The 16215-nt window shown below is 39.7% G+C and overlaps 1 protein-coding gene across 1 annotated transcript in view; it reads left to right on the forward strand.

Annotated features, from left to right (window-relative positions):
* The window catches only part of epha6 (eph receptor A6), a 131817-nt gene that overhangs the window by 62238 nt on the left and 53364 nt on the right, over positions 1–16215 (forward strand). The window contains exons 4-5 of the mRNA XM_034561192.1: positions 6299–6454; positions 9655–9990. Of these exons, the coding sequence (XP_034417083.1) occupies positions 6299–6454; positions 9655–9990 (492 nt within the window). The remainder of the gene's footprint in view (positions 1–6298; positions 6455–9654; positions 9991–16215) is intronic.

Raw genomic sequence — 16215 nt, forward strand, 5'->3', positions numbered from 1 at the left:
GAGAAAACAAGGGTGTGGAAATCAGGAACAGGTGTGCAGAGAGGAGCATGTGCAGGTGAACGGCAGGAGTGAGAAACAAAAATCATAACGGGGCCTGGAGATGGAAGAGGGTCCAGACAAAGGAAAAGGGCATGAGTCTTTAACAAAAGTCTTGTCCTGTTATAGTTGAAGTAGACATTGCATGAAGCAGTGATTGTAATGGTACTGGAGAGCTGATTCAAAACTAAAGTCTTAAACAGCCCTTATTCGGCATGTTGTCAATGGAGATAATTAGCTCTGATTTTCCTCGTTAATAGTATTGTTTGTTTTTCTACCAACAACAATGGCCTGCGTTAAAAGAGCTTACTACCTTATTACTTGTGACCACAAATCATTGTATCTTATCAAAGCCTGATTCAACGCAATAAACCTCCATGCTACAAAATAGCAGTCTATTTAAACTGAGGTGGGGAAAAAATACAAAATCAATGCAAAAGAAGAAGTTCAAATAATAATAAAGGAAGAAATTAAACAGAAATATTGAATGCTTTGCATTAATGGCATTAACGTTATTCAGAGATGGGAAGCTCGCCATGTCCAAGTTTGCCATGACTACGTTGCTGGTAAACACAAAAGCGCTTTGTAAAGCTACCACAGGTCGAGATCTGTAAATAACATGGTAGAGATTAAAATCAGGAGGCACTTAGGAGCGAGTGAATAAAAGAGGGTAACGGCCAGTGGGTAGAAAGACGGCTGCTCTATAGCAGCTCTTAAACACTGCGGAGCTCATGAAAACATGTGCATGTGTTGTGGAAGACAAAGAGATATAAGGTCAAATATATGTAAATTTTGTAAGATTTCTTTTTTCTTTTCTTTTTTTTCATTTAGGGGAAACCATGACCTTGTTGCGCAATTTGTTTTATATAATCCAATACATAAAAAGTATTCATACAAAACCCATAAATTCCATGCATACATTATTTAGAGTGAAATACAATATATAATGTAAATATACCGTACAATTATACTCTACACGTAAGAGAAGTAGAGAAAGAGAGCAACGGCTGGAAGTAGCTCGGCAAACCTTTGACATGTTTTGAAGATGACGATACCGATTGATGATTATGACGTTTGTATAGTTATTTAACTGGCTCTCATACACCTGTCACCTTGTGTCCCGGATTAAGAAAACCCCTCTTCTCAACACTTCGGCGGAGATGTGTTGGAGAGAGCCATGAAGAATCAGAGAGAAGACAGGGGGAGGAAGAGAGACTAAGGCTTTTTCAGTGTATGTGTGTTGTTTCTGATTGGCTCACGGACATAAGATAACTCTGTACCGTTTATCTAACTTGTATCATGGAGCTGTATCATATCTCACTTATATTGGCAGGCAAGTATCTGAACATCTTGTATGAGCTAGGAAAATAGGTTGTAATTTCCCCCTGATGGAGTATGATGAATACTCGTATGTATGGCGTTACGGAAAAGAGAATAGGCACTATTTTGATAAGATATGCATGGACAAGATGTGTACTGTGTCAGTACAGAGAAAAAGAAAAAAGGCTTTTATTTGTGTTGTCTTGTAGTTTATGGTGGAATATTTGTGTGGAATGAAACTGAAAATAGTCTGGCTTTTCTTTTCATATGCAATAAGTTTCAGGCTGCATCTCGTCTATAACGCCACCATCTCTGCAATGATCTCTCATCTTTTGCATCGCCTCCTCACCACGCCGCCTTTGATTTCAAGAGCTGAACTATTCTGCAACATTTGTTGATGTGGTTCTGCAAGTAAATGCTGCAGAATTGTGCTCCTCTTGGAATCGTTCTTCTTCGCTGACCACCGGGAGAGGCTCCCTCCATCATCGGCTATGCACGGCAAAGAATGTAATTTACACATGCACACATCGGCCTACACACACACACACACACAGATATATGCAGTTACCAGTAAAGAAGAATATGTTAGGATGTCTTTAACAACATCTAATGGGACACTAAAATGTAACTACGTAAAGTGAGCTCAGATCTAAATCGAGGAAACATCCAGTGACTCAGAATTGATCGGCCAGACTGCATAAACTATTTAAACAAGGTGTCAAAGTTATAAAATGAAGCATGTTTTTAGTGTTTGCACATCAACATTTTGGGATAGTTGTATGACCTCATTAGGTTGCTGTAGTAGAGAGATGAAAGGAAGTAAGGGGAGAGAGAGAGATGAGGAATGACAATAAATGGTCCATGGCTGTCACCTTAACCCCTAGGTCACCAAGGTGCCTCCAATAATTAGGTTTTTAATGGGTTTCATCTAAATTTGATTTAAATACCATCATTTGCACAGTGATGTGTCCAATATAGTAAAGATTAAGGGTAATAATGATAATTACCTGAGTAAGAAATGCTTTGTTTAATGTAAAGCTCAATATAAATCTTAGGTAAATGTCTATAGATTGTGGAAGATTGTGGCTATTCAATATGTTAACCGTATTGCCAGACAACAAGGTCAGAATTGGACGATTCTGCAAAACTTCAGGTTCAATGGCAACAATTGTTTGCAAATTATTTTTGTTTCTCCAATATGGCATGGAAACTAAAAGGGTAGTTGAACAATCAATTGTGGTCAGCACCTGGTTTGGGGCAGGGTGACGCATGTTTCATAATTATAATGTATAATTAATGCAGAAACCCCTCTCACAATCTATTTCAGTTCTGAAAAACAATAAAAACATACGTGGAACAACCAAATTGTCCAACCACTTTAAACAAAAGGGCTACTGCTTAGCGAACCAATATGTTTATTAAACCAATAAAGAACAGCATATGAGTGACAAATAGACAAGCAGAGGGAGACAGACAGGTCTGCTCCCCGTACAGGATTTGCTGCCAGTTGCTCTGGTGTTGTTCAGGTCCAATGAGTATGAAGTGGCAAGCCTCACCAGCCAATCTGCTGCCTTTGGGTCTCAGGGCCCGGTTCAGGGGTCTGAGATGTAGATGTTCTGGTTGACTTCCAGATCTCATTAACCTTGGGTGGAGGGCCAAGAGTTAGATCAGAGCCTAAAGACCAGCGGGTCAGGGTACTATTCTCTCATCCCCTGCTCACCTCCGCTAGCTTCAGCGCTGTGTACAGTATTTATCCACACACTCTCACACTTTGCTTTATGTCTTATGGAAGGAATCCACACAACATGCTTCAAGTTTCTTTTTAATTCTATCTTTAATAACATTTTTCCATAAAGTGCATATATCTATAATGTACTGCATGAGGTAATGCATTATGTAAGATAAATATTATATGAAACATTGTGACTATATCTAATATAGGTAGGCAGTTTTGTAATTCAGTGACCCTCATGCTTGATGAATGTCATAATGCCATTGATGATACATCATTGTACAGTATGTGATGTCCGCTGAGTCCGCCTTAGAACAGCTGATGCAGACATGAACTCTGTATGTATGGTTGTTATATGAGGCATCATGATGGTCATAACACTGTGTAATCTTTATTTTCTTAAAGAGTTGGGTGACTGTGATCAACTATGTGGATTGTAATTGTACTTACCATTAAAATGTATTAATAAAAAGTAATACAACACATGCTTATTAATACAGCTGATCTTATAAGGCATCTGAGTGCATTCTGAAGGTTCATAACTTTATCTTTTGCCTTATGCATATTACATGTCAGCACATTCAGTTTAAATATCGGCTTCCCAGAAAGTATTTCTCTCATTTCATTCATTTTTTTACATGTCTTATGGAATTTATATGACCTCGATAAAACTGTTAGAAAAAGGGATTAATTGTAGTAACACACACACATCACACTCATTCATCCTGTTGCCTCCTTCCACTGTGCTATTTTGTTTTGGCTTTCCTACTCAAACTGTCCAATACAGAGTTTATTTTTCATCTGTATGGATCTGACGTGCAGTATATTAGCAGGGGAAATAACAGAGGTTTATTGTAATAATTGCAATACTCATATGGTGTGTGTGTGTTTGAATGGGTGGATGCTGAAGCTACAGCTTAGAGTGGTTGTGTAAGGCACTTTACAAATATCAGTCCATTTACCAGTCATCCACCATATAACTGCTTAACAGTCAACATCTCCAGGCTTGCTTAATTTCACAAGTTCAAGACAGTTGACTAGTCCAATGTTCTGTTAGTAATTGCTGTTGCTACTGTATGTCCACTGGTGTGTGTGTGTGTGTGTGTGTGTGTGTGTGTGTGTGTGTGTGTGTGCATACCAGCATATGGGTGTTAACCTCCCTGCCACCATGGGTGTCCATCCTCTGGTGATGCATGGTCAGTCATAGTTCAGCACCACCACAGCCTTGGAGCAGAGCCTGACCACACAAATTGCAGCAGGACGCCGCACCGTTAGAAAAGAAACATCCCCTCAGTTCATCGAAGGTCAGGCAGAGGCGTCATTAGGTTGTCAGAGTCTAAAACAGGGTCGAGAGAGGTGGGGGAGTGGACTGAGGCTTTTTGACTCAAGGACAGAGGTTAATGACGCAGGCAGCCTTCGTACGCCATCGGGGATGCCACTTATCATGCTGATGTACAGTGTGTGTCTGTGTGAGCTGAATGTACGAGTGTGTGTGTCAAGTTTTTCAACGCCTCTGTCAGACCAACAACAAACAAACAAACAATTACAAAATTGAGGCAACTCACCTATGAAGCCTCATCGTAATCCACCGATCGATACAATTCCGACAAAAGTGGTCTTGTTACTAAGTGTGTATATTTACAAATTTTAACAAACAATCCTTGTACAGATGAACACAAAAAATGTGTGTGTGTGTGTGTGTGTGTGTGTGTGTGTGTGTGTGTGTGTGTGTGTGTGTGTGTGTGTGTGTGTGTGTGCGTGCGTACGTGTGTGTGTGTGTGTGTCCTAATTGATCCCATTTGATGAAAGCAGTCGTGGGTTCCAGCTTCCTTGCCCTCCCTACAGCTCCATTTATCACAGGCAGCAATGGAGCCACTCTGTGCTTCAAGGTGAATTTCCAAATGGCTCAGCTTGTGTTACCTTGTTAAATCGATGTGCTTGGTGACAACCGACAGCAATGGAAATCTCACCAGGCAGGAGACTTTTACACATCTTTGTGACACAGAAGTGCTATGGAGGTTGGGAAATGCTATTAAAAGCTATTGTTGCAGCTGGTCTCTAATTAGTTTTGTAACATCATTTTCTTCGTATTCTTGATTAAGATAGGCTTATTTTATGTATTAAGTGTTATCAATCAAACCCACACTGGAGCAGTGACTTAGTTTTAGTGCTTACATTTCTATCTCCTTTAGCCTAGGAAAGGAAACGAGACACATACTTTCAAGCCATGACGGGACAACACTCAAAAGGCATGCATTTTTTGAATTCTTGGCACTTCCTCTATTCATTTTGTGAATTTGAATACAACACATCTGGGTTTGATAGTTATACATATGGTTGTGTGAATATGTAACCAACAGAGGGCCTCTTCATTACACACTTTCATAAAGGGACCCTTTTAACAGTTAGCACTGGATTAAACAAACACACTCACACTTTTGGCAACATTTTCAAACCTTCTCTTTTATTAGCTATCGAGGCTAAACTGAAACGGTGGAGATAATGTCGATACGATTTATTGTATTTTAGTATTTTAACTATTCTTATTTACTCAGCTTTAACACATTAGTATGTAGAGTGAGTATTCATGATATTTTTTCAATATTTATTTTTTCTCTTGTAATCGTAGGAAAAGCTTTGGTGTTAACATGTCATTGCTGTAAACATTATTTTTTCAGATAGGAACGTGGAAGAAATGTCTGAATTGCAAGTGTTTCCTGTTGAGAAAAGTTAATTCATTCTAATGAAGAAAGAAAATTAATAAATATCTGTGTCATTTGTCCGTTTGTCCTTTGTTTTCATGTAAAAGGAAGATCATACTTTTATAAACTAAGAATACAAGTTCACAAAACCAGAGAAGATGGTCACTTTATTTTAAAAGTGTTGTATCAATTTGAAAAGAAAACCTGATTTTCATGAATCCGTTAAAAGCATTAGTGATAATGCTGAATTCCTGATTCAATATTGACAGACACAAGGCTACAGTATCTTGATTAGATATGGATGCTTTAAACAAATATCATTGTTGGTTTTATTGTCAGAAAAACAATATGTGTCCGCTTGGGTCCTCTTAGGTTGGTAAACATCATACGGATATGTGTTATGTGTTTTTTTTCATGTGACATTGTATCCTGTACATTGTATCCATGGTCTGGCTTTGCTCTCATATTTATCGTAATATGTCATTTTTCTTCGTCCCGTCACCACCAGCATGCCGCCCAGGCTTCTACAAAGCATTTGCTGGAAACACCAAGTGTTCAAAGTGCCCTCCGCACAGCATCAGCTACGGAGAAGGGGCTGCTATCTGCCGCTGTGAGACAGGCTTCTTCAGGGCTGAGAGAGATCCTCCAACAATGGCTTGTACACGTGAGTATACCAGGGCTTGATACTTACTTATTACTCATTAGACACATAAACACATAGATGTTCAAGACTTTTAGTCTTCTAAATTATGAATACATGTTGAAAGATCTCTGTACTTGTGTGTGTGCCTGACAGTCCGGGCAAGTTATTGGTTACAGTCTCTCAGAAATAGCTGTGTCTCATCTGCAGGACTTATCTGGTGTGAAGCTGTGCATTAGAGAGCCTCTTGATGAATTACACAGCTTTTGTTCAGCCGCCTCTTCTTCATTGATGATTTACCGACTGTCATTACGACTTCATATTTGCATTAAATTACAGTTTAACCGGACTAATTCTCCTTTAATTAAAAAGCAATTTAGCTGTCACTGAGATAGACGGGGGCCACGTCTGAGAGCTCCACAGGGTGGAAGCGTATATTTGTCTTTAACGGAGAGACAGAACCAACTGTTCTGCTTTTAACTGTGCTGCTTTTTAAATTGTGTCCGATTTTTAAATATGTTGTACGGCGACCTTGAGTGCCTTGAAAGGCGCCTTATAAAACAAATGTATTATTATTATTTAGAACCAAGTCGTTGTGGAGAAGCTGTGAGCAACACTGTTGCATTGCTATTATGTATAGCCACTAAATCCCACAATACTGTATACAATACTGTATATATATATATATATATATATATATATATTGTATATACTGTACAATCACATATGCCAATCACAAAAACAGCATGAACCTGTTTTAGTAAAGACTAATGGGTAACACAGCGTGCAGTTATTATAAAGTGTTACCATCTGGGTTACACTTTATAATAACTCCATGCCATTTACAAATGGTGAATCCATCATTTATAAAGTGTGGAATGATGTTTTTCAAATGAATTAAGTGTTTACTCATACTTAACTAATGTTTCAAAGCATGCAGTTATTATAAACTGTTAGCAAATAATGTGATATTTCAAGTTGTGCTACTGACATGTGGAGGCATTAGACCATTTCATTACATGTCATTTAGCTGACGCTTTTATCCAAAGCGACTTACAATAAGTGCATTCAACCATGAGTCCAAACTCAGAACAACAAGAATGGAGAAAGTACAATTTCTTCAATAAAGTTAAACTACAAAGTGCTATCAGTAAGAGACATTTAAGTGCTACTGAAGTGCTACTACAGTGCTATCTTCCCTATTCAAGGTATAGTCGAAAAATATGTTTTTAGTTTGCGACAGAAGGTGTAGAGACTTTCTGCTGTCCTGATGTCAATGGGGAGCTCGTTCCACCAATGAGGAGCCAGCACAGCAAACAGTCGTGACTTTGTTGAGTGTTTAGCTCGAAGTGAAGGAGCTACAAGCCGATTGGCAGAAGCCGAGCGAAGTGAACGAGCTAGGTTGTACGGTTTGACCATGTCCTGGATGTAGACCGGACCCTGTTCGCAGCACGGTACGCAAGTACCAATGTTTTGAAGCGACAACCAGTTTAGACCAACAACCAGTTCACAATATTAACAATGAATATACAAATATAACACCAGCATAGTGCCACAAGTCTACTTTGAATATGGTGGGTAGTTTGGGAGATTAGGTTTAGGTAAAATATACAGTGTATAAATTAGTGTCTTTTTCTTCAACCATTGATGTCGTATTTCAACTAAACTTTCCAGGCAAAAGCACATCATGAATCCGCAACACCGCTTTGGCTCCTAATACAAACCCTGCATGTAAATGCTTATGGAGTGTTACAACCCGGCGAGCTAAGAGGCGTAGACTACCACATCTACTCTACTCAGCTCTAACAAGCTGTGAGTTCTGTGTTTACTCATAATGCATGTTAATCAGCAGCTTGGTGGCCAGAACATAAACTATTTGCTTGACGTCTAAGTAAAAATAAAAGAAACAGAGATTAAAGACTGAGGGCCTGAGAGGAAGACAAAGGCAGGGAGCAAGAAAGAAAGGATGTCACAAGAGGAGAGATAAAGGTGGGGATAAAGTGTAAAGGCTGGATGGAGTAGACAGGGAAGAGAGAAAGGAAGGAGGGTGCTGATACCCATCTCCCCTAGAGGAGAAAAGGAGCTGATTGATGGCAGCGGGGTTGCGCTGCAAGAGGGGAGGTGGGTGGATTCTCCTCGATGGAGAGAATGGAAGAGGTGAGATAATGGCCGATAGACGCGGGAACAGATAAAGAGAGAGAGAATGGACATTCGCTGACAGAAGTGGAGGAGGGGTAGGAGGAGCTTTCCTGTCTACTGAGATTTTTAGCAAAGGTAGGGAGGGAAATGGAGGGATGGAGGGATGAAGAAGGAGAGGGAAGCATCCCATTGTCGAGGCAGACAGTGAGCTTGGCAGGACGGGACTTTTCAAATCCCCTTAGGCTTTTTAACTCCACCCTGTTGACAGCTGGCTGCGTGCTATGGCACAATACTGACCCGGACACACAAACACACACATGGAGAGCACAACAATACCTCAACAAGAGAAATGTGAGGTGAGGTGAGGTGAAATAATAAGAGTTTATACAAAGAGTTATGTGGGACCGCAGTAATGTGTGATATTTAACAATTTTATACTGCAATGTATTTAGATGTAGATTCATATTTATGCAGAGCATTTAGGATGATGTCTTGGATGCAAAGTATCTCAGGGGTCAATTTTGGGTCCTTCAGTATGCATAATACTGGCAGTTTGGTTACTCTAAGGGACTGCTGTGTTGAAAGTGTCCCACCCACTGATCAATAAGGAGAGATGAACTGGAAATGTATGAAACTATTCATTGAGGTTAGCAACAGAAAAATAAATCTACAGATTTCAAGCATATGTATTAAGCGTGGACCCTTATGAAGACAGGATGCCGTGGAGTCTGGACAGCTGGTGGCAGATGGAAACGTTCAGTTATGGACGCAGTGTAAGTAATGGTAGTTATGGGGGAGTGTTGGATTGTGCATTGGAAGGTCTTGAATACATACAATAAAAGAAGAAAGAAATAGCAGAAATTCACCATTTGAGGAATAAAAGTAGAGGGTGAAAAAAAAGATCATCCTCATTAAAATAAACAAATTGCTTTTAAATGGTTCTGTAGGGCTGATAAGCCATACAATGATCCCCTAGCTAAACCTTACACAGCTAATTGTGTATCTTTTTTTTTTTTAACATCAACCTAAACACTTCAAAAATACTGTATATATCTATTCTTGAACTTTTCTTTCTACGACTGCAGGCCCTCCGTCTCCACCGCGCAACTTGATGTTTAACCTGAATGACACCTGCCTGATGCTGGAGTGGTCACCTCCCGGCGACAACGGGGGCCGCCGGGATCTCACTTACAACGTCCAGTGCAAACGCTGTGGCCCCGAGCCCGACCAGTGCCATTTCTGTGAGGAGGAGCTCCGTTTCCTACCACGACCTTCAGGCCTGACCAACGGCACTGTGACTGTCATGGACTTCTCAGCGCACGCCAACTACACCTTTGAGATCGAGTCCCTCAATGGTGTTTCAGACATGAGCTCTTTCCCCCGACAGGTAGCCATCGTCACCGTCAGCACTGATCAGGCTGGTGAGTATATATTTGAATTTTACTTGTTGAGAGTTAAACGCATGATGGGTCACTTTCAATGCAACACTGTGATCTTTAAAAGGTAGATTCTGCTTTATGGTGCTTTAGTTCTCGGTGAGAAATTCAGAAATGGCATGACTTATGAACCCTGAAGGAAAATGGTTTCCTCTTGGAACTTTAGTACAATGATTGATCTTACATCCTTACAATGCAATGTCTATATGAGACAATACAACTTCCTTAATGGTTTCACATAATCAAGCTGAACCAAGTTCTCTATTGTCTAAAATACACGGCCATATTCCAGTGAGCACTGTATATTTTGGATGATAAAGAGTTCTAAATATTTGATATTGTTAAAGATGCTACATTTGATATTCACAGCATTAATATAGAAACAAGCAATTATTTGTTGTGTAAATATATTGCGGAGTAATGTCTTTCTGAGCATAAAGGGCTTCACATTTAGCTCTGTCAGCACTGTTGCCGTTGTTTGCACTGTGTGCACTAGCACTGCTAGCACTGGTCGCACCATTAGCTGCGAGCGAGTTGTGAACCACTTGGAGGCAATAGATATGCAATCAATTCTCTAGAGAGAAGCTTTTAAATAAAAAACAATATATAGGATTGTGGAGCTGTGTTTTTTTAAATCTTAATTTTGTATAAACTGGTAATAACAACACAACCGTTACTGTATGTATCCGTTGATGCAGATGGTAGAGAAAGTCAGGGTTGACATTACAGTTGATGTTCCTCTGGTATTTCTAGTTTTGCATTCTGCTGCTGTGAATGATGACAGGAGGCCAAGGAGAGGTTGTCTCTACCTGCCTACTTGCTCAAAATAAGGCTGATGGTCTCTATGGGAACACTTATGCTTTTAATTTGTGATTTGCAAACACTATGTTTTCTGTTTTCTCTATTTTCTCTCACCTATTTTTCAAAGACATTTTTTTTCTTTCGTTTCTCTTCTTTTCTCCCCCCTCGTTTTCTCTTTCCCTCCATCCTTCTGTTGCTGTGGGAGTCTGGGCGCAATACATTTTCTCATACAGCCAAAATACATTAAATGCATTATTCTGTGTCACAGGGGACAGCTCTGGCCTTAACAGGTAACTCAATGTTACATGCAGCCTGTTTATGTCATTAGGAGACCCAGTTTAGCACATGGTCCTGGCAGTTCCCCAAGCAGTACACAAGACCCATTCCAGCGCTAATATACCCAGCTGCAGCTGTTTAAAATGCTCCAGGGAAGAGGCAGATTTCTGGCCATGAGCCACTGATAAGTAGACTCAATATGTATTTTACCACTTTCACCTTTACAGAAATGAGCGTTCGGTCCGAGAGTCAATGGTCAGTGTCAAAGTAAAATTACTGTACATGACATGTACATGACTACTTCTGTTTTTGTGTTGGTTTAACTTTAAATGATGTGATCATCTCCATTAAAATGTCATTCTGCTTATCTCATGATACAACTTGCACAAGTGTGTCAAGTAGAATTATGTGAAGTCTAACCAACATCAAGCTATATTTCACACACCATACAGTCAAACTTCTTGTTTTCACAAAAATCAAAGGATTTGCTACTGATGTGGATGTTACCAAGTATATAAGACCTGTTGTCTCTTGGAGGATGAGGATTCATGCCCACAAGTAACCCACACCGTGGCAATTACTACTCAGTTTTCAAATTATAATATTGCGACTTTCTTTCCATAGAATTTAACATATAATGAGTTATGGATTATACCAGTGCATTTTACAAACTGCATCAGTCTTTTAAACACAAGCTACTGTCTTTTTTAGAGGGAAATGTAATGTATCTAAGGAGCTACTTGAAAATGACCCAGAACTGGACTAAACCATGTGGTGTATCCATACACACAAAACTAACTATGGTGCAGTGATATGTACTCTTCCTGTCATTACAAGACGAATTCAGACCACCGTTCCAATCTAAGAACTAAAGCTTACACTGTGAAACGGGGCTATTGAAGTGATGTTTACACACAACACGGTGGAACCCAGTGTTACATTTGTCTAACCTGAACATCGTTTTTTTGTAACAGTCATGCAAACACTGATGAAGAGCAGCCGCAACATAATACTGGAAGAGGGATCCGGTCCTTCAGCCAGGCACATTGTTTTGATAAAGAATCACATTGTTGGAAAGATAAAACCTGCGTTGATTTCTGAACATTGTGGGGCGGCTATGGGTCAGTGGTTAGCATGCCCGTCTTTCAATCTAAGAGGTTGGCAGTTCAATCCCCGCCCTAGTTGATGTGTCCTTGAGCAAGACACTTAACCCTGCATTGCTCCCCGTAGCTGTGTCTACGGTGTAAAGTGTCTTTGAGTATCTTGAAAAGCACTATATAAATTAAATGGATTATTATTATTATTATTAACATGTGTAAAGTGTGGTCAACATAACTCAACTCAGATTGAGTTCTTGAGAACCATGCAAAATGTATTAAGAAAAGGAAAACGTGGGTGCTGCCGTGATGTGTTGTTTCTGCAACCGCAGTTATATGCATATAAACAAATACTTTTGCACACGTGCTTCCCGAGATACATCCATCTAAACCTCTCTGTGATTGTTTGGAAAGGTGTACAGAAAATTCCAACACTATTAGCATAGCGCTGCCATCAGCAGCCGTGCAAATTTCTCGGCGTTGTGAAAAATCAAGAATCTCCTGTAATAATGCACTCTGGCCCAAGATAAATTAGACGTAGTCATTAAAATGCAGATGGTCCTTTTGGTAAATGCTTTGTGTCAGTGGGGTTAGTATATGATTTGACGTGGCTATGATGGGCTGCTTTATACTGTCCATATTCATGAGTAGCATGTTAAGGCCTGTGATAATTTCATGTCCGGCGTAACCTTTTTTAATGTTTTGTGATTCATACAATGAAGCACATCTGATTTATGCACAAGCATCATTCTTTATAACACACACATGCACTGAGACTCTGTGTGGAGAATTATAAAGCATAAGGATTAACAGCAGGGGAGTGTCTTGGCCTGCAGTAAATCTCCTCATATTTGGAGAAAGAGAAAAAGAGTCTGGGGAAATCATGTGCGCATTTGCAGTTCTCGAAGTCGACACCAGGAACGTGGCACTGCCGTGATTAGACAGACTTAGAAGTTTACACCTCTGGGCGGTTCACATCTGCCATAATCCATCTGCCAACTTTTCTTACCAGCTAGTAGAAACTCTGACGGTCATCATCTGCAGCCGGAAATGTAACCTCTTGGAACTCCGGATGGAAAACAAATCATCGGATCCTCTCCAACGTTGACGTTTTAGTTGCACATAGCTCTAAAATAGACTCTGTACCTTCCCACATCAGACAGGAAGTGTAATTGCCATGTGCTGCCTTGCTTAAGGGAACACAGGGTGCCTTCCCAAAGTAGGTGACTGGGTCAGGAAGGGAAGGCCAAGTGAACAGAGGAAAAGTGAAATGAGGGAGAAAGCCTGAGAGGTAAATAAAGAGGAAGAGAGATGTTATGAGAGCAGAGGAAGAGCTGGACAGAGATACAGATGAAATGACAGAGGAAAAGAAAAGGGTGAAAGATAGAAAAAGAGATGCAGAGAATGAGAGGATGTTTGAGTGAGGAGATGATCGAAAGAGCAAAGAAGGGTTGACAGAATGAAAAAAAAGGGTAAACAACAAATGTGGGCAGAGGATAAAGAGAGTGTGGGCTAAGAGATGCAGACACACAGAGACATCTCTGCACTTCTGTTTGTGAAAAACTCAAACTTGAAAATAGTTTGCCTTAATTAATTTCTCGATGAAGCTAAAAACCTCTTTCACAGCAACATAAATACATCAGGTAGACTCCAGCTGTGGTTCAGCTAACTCCTTAGACCACGCGGGGTCTTGCAGAGGGGTTTGTGTTTCAGAAGAAGTTGAGGTGATTGTTGTCTTGAAGAGGTCCATACTTTTCCAAAGACCATTTTGTAGATTTAGTGGCATCTAGAATGAGGTTGCAGATTTATACGGTGGTATAACTTCAGATTTATACAGTGGCCTTCAAGTATGTAAAAAAGAGCATGGCAGAAACATGGTCGTGCAATACGGTGGAAAGGGGTTGAAAAGGACATGAATATGAACATAGATATGAAAGGTTCCTTCTAAGCCAATTAAAACACAACCATTCTTAGTTGCATGTGATGATACACTAATGAAAACGTAGCTATGAATATTAAATTCCATTTCTGGCATTTTAAGTTGTATATCAATTATTTTAGTTTATTGTCATACTAAACAGCATGCACTTATGCTAAACAATCTCCATATTTCTTTTAAGAAGGTTTCATGACTCAAGATTGTTATGACTCAAATAGTCTTTTCTGTGATAAATAAACAACAATACCAACCATTGTAAAGTAATCCACTCAACCACTCTCACTCTCAAAACCTTTGTTAGGCACTTTTGGGACAGCTTTCTAATTTGTGATTCAGCATTGATCATGTGACTGCCAACCATACAATCATTCAACCTGTATTGATTAGGCATGCAGCCCAACTACCTATCTCTTGTCAATATATCTTAAGAGGTCTTCACTGATCTCACTTCCTTACGAGTTGCTTAAACTCGGTTAAATTGAGAAGTTAACTAATTTTCCATCATCTTACAACTTTACAGAGAACATATAATTGTCTGCTTGTCACATAGACTTGGTTTAGGGATACGTGTCAAGTTGACAGAACGTTTGTGCGCTTTAGTGAGAATAAAAAATATATTCAGTTTTAAAGTTTTGGACACAAACTAGAAATCTGACAAACTTGTCATTGTTTGGTTGAACACTCAAAATCTTAACATTTCTTGAAGATGAGTCAATGTCAATCTCATTAATGTCAAATGGTGTCTAATATTTCTAAAATATTGTCCATGTGTATATACAACTGATGATCTCAGAAGTAATAGCTGTATTTCATAATCCTGGAAATAAGTGGTGAGAGGGGGTGGACAGGTGGATGTTTGCAGAAAGAGGCAAAGGAGGAAGAGGAGGAGAAGGAAAAGGTGGGAATGGCCTAGAAACAAGAGAGTTCCGTTAATCACAGGAAGCAGCTGGATAATTGTGTCTGTCACTGAAAGCAATCAGGGACAGATCGGGTTCTCAGTTCAGAATATTCCCTCATGTTCTTGCAGCAACTTGAGAGACTCTATCTAATCAGACGGTCTTTTGTAGATGAAACGCTGGTGGGTAAAACTAACAATCTGCATGATGATATGGAATAACGTGGGAGGAGCTGGCGCGGGAAGTGCTGCTCATTGACTTGGCATTGACTGCAAGTGTCCGGATCATTTTCATTTGTTTCACTCACCTGAAGGCTGATGTAGAAATTGTGCAAAGATATTATCCCACTATCCACAAAAGCAGAGTCGACATGAAAGTAAACGCTCACCCGTGCATGTTTTCAGGGTTAACGGTGATGTCATGTTAGTGTTATGATCATCACAAAACAGAACAGAGCGTGCAATCAGACCTGTATGTGACTGGTATGATGGCTCTCGTCTAGCACTGATTACCTTGGTTTTATCCATCCGTATCTTTATCATATTCAGCCGTCGTCGTCTTTCTCCAGTAAACGGTGCAAACCACACGGATATGCCAAGACCGTGCATAATCTGAGACTTCATCTAAATCTAAATTGATTTGAGAATGTGCTTACCATGGCATGCAAGCTACACCATGCACACAGAGAGTTTGGAGTTAATGGTGTGCAGAATGGGGTGTAGCGATGAAAGATTAAAAGAAATCATGTTCCTACGGCAAACCTGAACATGTTGGTGATGAATGCTCTGGGATGCCCATTACAAAAACCTTATCCACACAGTGTTGTAGTGTCAGAAGTATATCAAGATAATGTAGAGTGGCATGGCAACATGTTTTTATTGTAGACCACTGTACTGGCATTCTAAAAGGAATAAGAAGCCAATGCAGAACTGGAGACCCTCTGGAGAATATGCTTTTATGAGATTAAGCCTTGTCCCCTTTATTCTTTATTTTTGTTATGAATATTTCATTTCAAAATATCAAAAACATATCAAAAACTATCTAGGGCAAGTGATGGTCTTGAGCATTACAGAATATTGACACTGACATTCCTCTCTGCAGTTTTATGTTTTTTATTTTATTTTACATGCCAAACTCTTTTTGAAATAGTAGGTATTAACTTTGTGGCAATGTCAATGTTATTCTTTTGACATTTTGTTCG

This window comes from Cyclopterus lumpus, chromosome 21 (genome assembly GCF_009769545.1).
Source record: "Cyclopterus lumpus isolate fCycLum1 chromosome 21, fCycLum1.pri, whole genome shotgun sequence".
Taxonomy (NCBI): domain Eukaryota; kingdom Metazoa; phylum Chordata; class Actinopteri; order Perciformes; family Cyclopteridae; genus Cyclopterus; species Cyclopterus lumpus.